Source organism: Hibiscus syriacus, unplaced genomic scaffold (genome assembly GCF_006381635.1).
Source record: "Hibiscus syriacus cultivar Baekdansim isolate YM2019G1 unplaced genomic scaffold, ASM638163v2 tig00112230_pilon, whole genome shotgun sequence".
Classification (NCBI taxonomy): domain Eukaryota; kingdom Viridiplantae; phylum Streptophyta; class Magnoliopsida; order Malvales; family Malvaceae; genus Hibiscus; species Hibiscus syriacus.
Window position 1 is genome coordinate 1,646,377 of NW_024063275.1, and position 8,565 is coordinate 1,654,941.

General features: G+C 28.7%; 1 protein-coding gene across 1 annotated transcript; it reads left to right on the forward strand.

The window, feature by feature from the left end:
- The first annotated feature begins 6,519 nt into the window (after positions 1–6,519).
- LOC120176151 (auxin efflux carrier component 8-like) lies at positions 6,520–8,194 on the forward strand. The gene is made up of 5 exons (XM_039182643.1): positions 6,520–7,024; positions 7,197–7,374; positions 7,559–7,644; positions 7,722–7,956; positions 8,050–8,194. Exons 1-5 carry the CDS (start codon positions 6,520–6,522, stop codon positions 8,114–8,116), a joined length of 1,071 nt encoding a protein of 356 aa, XP_039038574.1. The 3' UTR covers positions 8,117–8,194.
- Positions 8,195–8,565: the final 371 nt, after the last annotated feature.

The following is an 8,565-nucleotide window of genomic DNA, read 5'->3' on the forward strand; positions in this document are numbered from 1 at the left end:
CCTTTCATCGGTTTCTGGAAATTATAGATAAAAGAGAAAGAGTTTTTTTTAGAAAAGAGAAAAGTGAAAGTAAAAAAATAAAGGGATTTATAGTCCAAACGAAATGGCACCATTTTGAAGCCCCATACCCACGTGTTGATTTGGTAGCTAGGGGACATTCGCACACCAGGTCCTTCGCAGTTTGTAAGCCTTCCATTCTGACAATTAAATGAAACTTTGTCCTGTTTATTTCGAGCCTCATATTTACTTTACATATTATTTTCATTACTGTTTCTTTGATAATATATTTATGTATATATTTATGACTTGGACATTTTACTTCAATTCATTTATGCTTTGGTAGTGTATATTTTTGTTAGTTCATTTTAGTCCCTCATTCTTGTCTTAGAATATGAAGGCTTAGTTTATACTTTAGACCTTAGGATTCGGATTTTGTTCGATTTAGTCACTGCCTATGATTTAGTATTTAAGGTTTAATGGTTTTATTGCATATTTCATCCTTAATATTTTGTTTCTTTTATGGTTTAATCTTTGTATAATGTGGTTCTTGTTTCCTCTCATTTTTTCTATGTATATATATTAAGGTGTATGTATTTTTATTTCTATTGTTATTTATTTATGTGCATTTTATGCATATGTATATTTTTAAAAACTCTAATGAAATGCTATTTTTGTTTGCTGTTTTTATAAATGTTTTTTACTCGTATATTTTCGAGAACATCTATCATAGAATGGGCTTGGAAAGCGTTACTTTATAGAAGTAGTGCAATTCGATACATCATTCGAACAAAAAGCGAACTTGAAATAAATTGAGTCTATTTTGAGTAAAAATTGAATATTCGTATATTCTTTTGATGATTTTTTTTTCAAACTCACTTTAAATAAAATAAATGTATTTTTAATTTTCCTACTTTCTTTAATTAAACCGATAGTGCAAATTTCTTAGGGTGTTCGAATAAGTTGGTAAATTATTATTCTTTTTTTTAGTTTATATAATGGCAATATATATGATTTATTTTCTTTAATAATATATTTTATTATTTTATTCGACATTTTATCGCACGAATATTCGACTTATGTATTCTTGTTAACATGAATAAAGAGAGGGCACTCTTTTATAGAGAAGAAATCGATGAGATAGCATTCCTAGTAGTTGGAATGCAAATCTCATGATTTCTTTTCAAGTTAAGGAGTGTTCCCTAATGATTAATCCAAAATAAATTAATTAATGTTCAATAAAATTATCACACTTTAAATATTGATTCAAATTTTCTAATTTTCACCACGACAACATACAAGCGATTAGGTATTAATTTTTTGGCGTTGTGGGGGTGTTAACCCTTCCCCACGCGTAATCGACTCCCGAACCTAAAATGAATCTTTGATAAGCACATACAAGTTTTTTGTCTTAAAAATAATTTTTCTTAAAATTGTTTAAAAGACTTTTTTAGGTGTTCGACCTACCCAACCCAAAGGTTCATGGCGACTCCAAATCAATTTAATCAAAATAAATACAAAAATTCATTTTTTCCCAAACAAGTCATAATTTAAGGTTTTCATCAAAAACTTATTCATTAGTCAAAAAAGATATTACAACATCATAGTTTGAAATTTATTTTTATATTTTGTACTAGTGAACTTTGTTTCGATGTTTATATTTTATAAATGGTTTTATGGTTTTAAAAGGTTTGATAAATTTTTGTTTTCTCTGGATTTTAGTCTGGATTTTAGTGTGGGTTACTCCAGTGACCCTAATATGACACTTTGGATCAGATCGGGTCATTCGTATCGGTTTGAAGGTTTTACAAAATATTAAAATGGTTGTTAGTTGATTAAAATATTTTAATTTTGACACTTTTTAGATCTTTCTTAATTCCAAACAAAAGGAAGTTACTACCTCTTAAAACTTTTTGCCTGTGGGCTTTTACAGAAAATTTCTTAAGCAGTTATAAAATTTATGTACATAATTAATTCTTATTCTGACCTAGCCTCTTCATTTTCTTTGCTTACAGTAATATTATAATTGCATGTCAAAATATCAAAAAATATTACTCCCCATGTCCTATAAAATATGTACATTATTGACTTTTTTGATCAATTTTTTTAATTTTAACTAATTATTATTTAAAATTTATTATTAATAAAATTATGTAAAAATATATTTTAAAAGCCTCCAATCAAGTAATTTTCAAATGTATATTTTATAACATTTAATTATTTAAAATATCTAAAATAATTATTGTCAAAGTTTAAAAAAATGACTTTTAAAAAATCAATCAGATATATTTTTATAGGACAGAAGTATTATATATATTGGGTAAATTACATAAATGGTCACTAAATATACTGAAATTATCTTTTGGTTATTTTAATAAAAAATGATTGCACAGTACACAATTCATACAGTCTAACGTATAAAAATATGCAAAAACAATAAGCACCAAATATATTTATAATTCTACTACAAAAACTTCAAGTCATGGTCAAAGACACACAGAAGGAAAACAATATTGTGCTGATTAATTTTACATTTAAATTCCATAAATTCTTAAGAAATTTAAAGTTAAAATTTGTAAAAAATTAAATAATAAATTAACAATAAAAAAAAGTCAGAATTTAATTAACTTTTTTTAGATTTGGAACGAGATCAAGGAATTTATAAAAAAAATTAAAATTATAGGAAAACATTAAAAATAATATTCATTTTTTATTTCTTATAAAAGTATTCAATCACACTTGAATATGTACCATTTACTAATATAAAAGTCAAATATTGTCATAATTTATTTTGAAAAAAATAATTTTATAGTTCTTTCTTGTTTACTCTATGTTAAATTATATATGGATTAAACTACTTTGCTAAGGATTAATTTTATCACTTTTAAAATTGATAAAAATTTAAAAAAAGTGTTTAAATTAAAATATTTAAATCAATTCACTTTGAAATGGCTTTTTTCAAACATATAAAGATTAAAATGTTTTTTTCTATAATAAAAAGATTAAAATAACTTTTTAATATAATAGAAAAACGTATATTAGACTTTAACCGATTTATCCATGACAGTTATTTGTTTTATTTCATTTTCATATATTAGGATAAACAAGCAAATTTTCTGCTCGCAAGCCAAGAACTAAAATGCAGTAAAAATATATGTTACATTTTGAAGAATATTTTTTTACAATCATAAATATCCAATAAATTTAGATTTGAATTTTTTTAATAATATGGTATGATTATAGGATAATATTTGTTCATAATTTCTTTAATCATTGATACACAAACCCTGCTGACATATCTGGTTGAACTTACGATTTCAATGAAGAATAATACTCTCTTTAACCATTCAGATCACTTAATAAATTCATATTTGAATCATTTTAAAATTCAATATCTAATAATTCTAAGTTTAAATTTCAATATTATTAATTTCTCCCAAACTTTGAAGATTCCATCGTACCAACAAAGAAAAGAAAAGAAACTATAGATATAAATGGAAAAACCTTGAGGCAAAGATATTACTCTAAGGGTGCGTTTGGTTCACGGAATGTAAGATTACCAATGGGAATAAAAGATTACCAGGGAATAGGATTACTGAGAATGTTGTATTTTGTGTTTGGTTGGTTTAGCAGGAATGTAAGATTACCGTGTTTGGTTAAAGGAATAAAAGATTGTTGGAATGTATATTTGACCAAATTGTCCTTATTATATATTTGTATAATATTACAAATTGTAAAATATTTATATATTTTCTTTAAAAAATTAAATTCATAATATTTATATTTTCTTTAAAAAAATTAAATTCATAATATTTATATAATTTTTTTACAAAATTAAAAATATAAAAAAAGGTTTAATGAAAGGGTAAATTTTTTTTAACCCCTGAACTTCATATAAAATTTTAATTATAGATTTTTTTTTGTAAATATAAAATAATTTAAGGATAAATTTGTAATTTAACCTTCGTATAATTTTTATTATTCAATGACAGAAGAAAGATATTTTTGAAAAAAAATAAAAATTTAAGGGCATTTTAGTCCAAAATGCCGGTAATATTACAACACCTAAGGGAAGAGAGGTAATGGCATTCCCGATAATATACCTCAAAAAATCTACTATTGGTAATAAAACATTACCGGGAATGAGATTCCCGGCCAACCAAACATGGGAATGTGAGATTCTCATCCCATGGAAATCCCACAATCCTTGAACCAAACACCCCTAAAGAACTTTTTTTCATTTTCCTAAATTGATTGACATCAACATGAAGAAAGAGTTTCACATTTGAAAAAGTGAATTCACCGCAACACTTATTCCCAAAATTTTAACTAGAATTAGAAAAAATGCCACTGCCATCTGTACTTCCAATTACTTCCCCTGCAATTCACTTCTTTATTCCTTCTTTCAAAAAACTCCATGAAGCAATCTAAATCCTAAGCTAAGAATACAAATCCCTCAAGATTGTTTCTGACTTTTAAGTTTTACTTCCTTGGCTTAAAATTAATCAAAATATTATTTAAAAGGCTAAACTTTGTATTTAGTCACCCAATTCCATTTTGATTATCCAACTATTTTTTTAAAAATTACACATAGTTTTACATTTTTATTCTATTTTGGTCGCCTGTCGTTAAAAAATTAACGGTAATGTTCATATGTCAACTTAAGATAATATCACGTCATCATTGAAAAAAAATCATGTAGACATTTCTATACTTTTAATGATGAGAGATCAAAACGGAACAAAAAGGCAAATTTAAGTATATTTTAAAAAAGAACAGTTAGATGATCAAAATAGAACCACAAGAATAATTGGATGACTAAATACAAAGTTTACCCTGTTTAAAATAACCACTTATTGAAGTAAATAACTTACATAAGCATGGGAGGTGAATTTGTTTAAGAAAAGAAAAAGTTTGCATGGGGTTCAAAGGATAACCCTTTGTCTGATTTGTATTATCTAAGAATCATTTGCTTAGATTTAGCTTAGAAAATTTCTTTGATTTTCTCAAGATGTTTTTATATATTTTGTAAAGAATTGTCGTTTTCCATTTTTTTACGACCTTTAATAACTCAAAAATAAGGTATTCTTTTAAAGAAAAAAACGAAGAAACATGAATCTTCCTTTGCTCTTTGAGATTGAATTCATGAAAAATCAAAAGACTAGTGCTATGATTTTGTTTCTTTTTTAGGGTATATAGCCTATATGTCTAAGTCCTCCCTTCCTTTCCATAAAGAAGTGTGGAACCAGTAAAACATACTCACAAGGAAACTGGAATCTACCTTTCCAATCCATGATGACAATACTACCCTGACTTTCTCTTCATAATAAAGCCCTTTATACTTGTATTATCACATATATCTTATACTTCAAACATTACAAGAGGAAATTAACAAATAAATACATGTAAAGAAAAAATTCGAGTAGTTACGTGAAACATAATATTTACCGGCGATATTAGCGATTAAAGAGATCATCGTTATTTTTAGAGGTTTTGGGTTGAACACCAATAACTATAGGGTATTTTGAGCGTTTATTCTCAAATAGTTGAGAGTCTTTAGAACGAATATTACCACTTGTAATCACCCTATATTATTAAAAAGAATTTTGTGGTGGCGTCAAATCCAACAATGAACAAAAAAAATAAATGACCAACGATCAAAAAGAAAATAAAAAATGTTTCGATAGGCAAAAAAATGTGCTATAAAATAAGAGAAAATTATATCATAAAGGATGAGTTATTAGAAATAAAGAAAAAGTAAAGATGCAAGATAAAAAAAAATACTAGCAGTGGCAATTAGCACCAAGACTTGTATCTAAAGGGACGGATGCAGAATTTTATGTTAAAGTGAGGAAACCCTCTAAAATTTTAACAATGAATGAACTTATAAAATTTTAGAGAGACGAAAAAAAATTTTCAATAAAAATACATAAAAAATTAAAATATATAATAATTTAAAATTTTTTAAAGGGAGCATTCGTCTCTTTCCACCTTCTCTATCCATTCTCGGATATCTTCGTCTACTAATGAAAAATGAGAAGAAGAAAAAAAAAGACAAACATGTTGAATTTTAAACTTTGAATCGTTTAAATATTGAGTATATGAACTCAATTAAGTTTGGAGTTTATACTAATCGTAATTACATAATCAATTGAATAAAATTTAAGTTTTATTTAATTAGAGTTTTATCTTGACATATTTTAATTAAATCTTAATATTATTAAGCAGAACGAAGTTTTTTTAAAAAAAAAAACTTTTAAATCAATTAAATTAAATTTGAAGTTTAAGATAATAGGAATTTGAAACTTGAGACATTTTACTTAAACCCGAGGCCATTTTGGGGAATAGGTTAAAAGGAAACTTTTCATCAAGCTTCTTCTTCAAGAACCGATCTTTCCTCACTTTTCTTTCTTTTTATAAAATCTGAAGAAGAAAACCAATAGAGCACACATAAAGAGGTTGATTTCCAAGCTCGTTATTAAGGGGGGAAAAAGGACATTCTTGTTCATCAGTGGTTTCAGCATGATTTCACTGGCAGATGTTTATCATGTGGTGGCAGCCACTGTCCCATTGTACTTCGCCATGATCTTAGCCTACGTGTCCGTGAAATGGATGAAGCTGTTCACCCCAGAACAATGCGCAGGCATCAACAAGTTCGTGGCTAAATTCTCCATCCCACTCCTCTCTTTCCAAGTCATCTCCGAGAACAACCCTTACAAGATGAACCTCAAACTCATCCTCGCCGATTTCCTTCAGAAGCTACTCGCTTTCCTTGTTCTGTTCACAGTCACAAAGCTCACTTCCCTTGGCGGACTGCCGACAATCATAACCGGCCTCTCCTTATCGACGATGCCCAACACTTTAATCCTCGGGATCCCATTGTTGAGGGCCATGTATGGAGATAAGTCCGCTACCCTTTTGGCTCAGATTGTTGTCCTACAAAGCTTAATTTGGTATAATCTGCTCTTGCTTTTGTTTGAGCTAAATGCTACCAAAGCTGCCTCTGAGACCGTAGCAGCTGTTTCAGGTACATTCTCATTCATTAATTTTCATAAACATCAGTGGTGGTTTGTATTCCAAGCTACTTTCAGTCGACTTTAGTAGCAAAAGATAAATCAAGTGGGTCCAACTTTCATATGATTTAAATATCTTATAGCATAGTTAATTTCTTAAATATTTTATTATTCTGATAAAAAAAGAAGGGGACGAAGAGGCACCTGAAGACGCACAAGAGAAAGAGGGAGGAGAAGAAGCACAAACCAGAGGGGAAAAATCCAAAGCGAAGCAGATTTTCATTACCGTGGGGAAGAAGCTAATGACGAATCCAAATACACATGCAACCGTACTGGGACTTATTTGGGCAAGCGTTCAATTCAGGTCGGCTTTTTCATTTGAAAGATTCTTTATCATTTAATAATGAGCGCTCATATACCCTGGTAGATGTCGTACTCGAACCCGAGACTTCAAATGATAACAATAATTTTTTAATTATTGAGGTCGTTTGGTTCGTTTGAAATAGAATTTTGTTTAATTCTGTAACGAGGGCTGAAATCTGTTGTAGGTGGGACATTAAATTCCCTGCAATTGTCGAAAAATCAATAGCTATATTATCAAGTGGAGGACTTGGCATGGCGATGTTCAGCTTAGGTACGAGTTATGTTGTTCTTTACAATGGCATCCATTACATCCACAATCGAAATTTATTTGTTGGTGTCACTTAATAGGTCTATTCATGGCATCACGGCCAAGCATAATAGCGTGCGGTATTCGAATGGCTGCAGTAGAGATGGCGATGAAATTCATGGCCGGACCAGCTCTAATGGCAGCAGCGTCTACCACCCTCGGACTTAAAGGCAGATTATTGAGAGTGGCAATCGTGCAGGCTGCTCTCCCTCAGGGAGTCGTTCCATTTGTTTTTGCCAAAGAGTACAATATTCATCCTGATATATTAAGCACAGGGTAATCATAATATATAGTTCTTAAAACTTCTTATTATCTTTTTTCTTTTTTAATTGAATTGAATAATGAGGTTTGATTTGGTGTTTGTTTCAGGGTAATCTTCGGTATGCTCATTGCCTTACCTGTGGCATTGGTCTACTATCTTCTTTTAGGATTTTGAAAATTTTTCCTGGAAAATGCTGTAATTGTTTTTCCAGGATCAGTAACCTGACATCAAATTCTGGGAAAGTTTCAAAAGTTTCATAGATGGATATCATATATTTATAGATGTCCAATTCAGTTTTCTGAAAATTCTTTGAAATTGTTGATTGTTTCCTGGGAAAAATATATTTATACAAGTTACTACATTATATAGAATAAAATCTAGAACTGATGAATTTGTCCAATATATTACCGTGTCAATAATGAACCTCTATTCTTTTAATATATTTTCTTTTGAAGATTCGAATAGATTAAATCTGTCCACATTTTGTGTCGTCGCTGTTCGTGCATGTGATTGCTAAAAGCATCATACATTTATTTCTTATTTTTTGGCTTTCTTTTTCGCAGCATATTTTTGATGATGTGATGTTGTATAAAACTATATAGTATCACATAATTAGATAATAA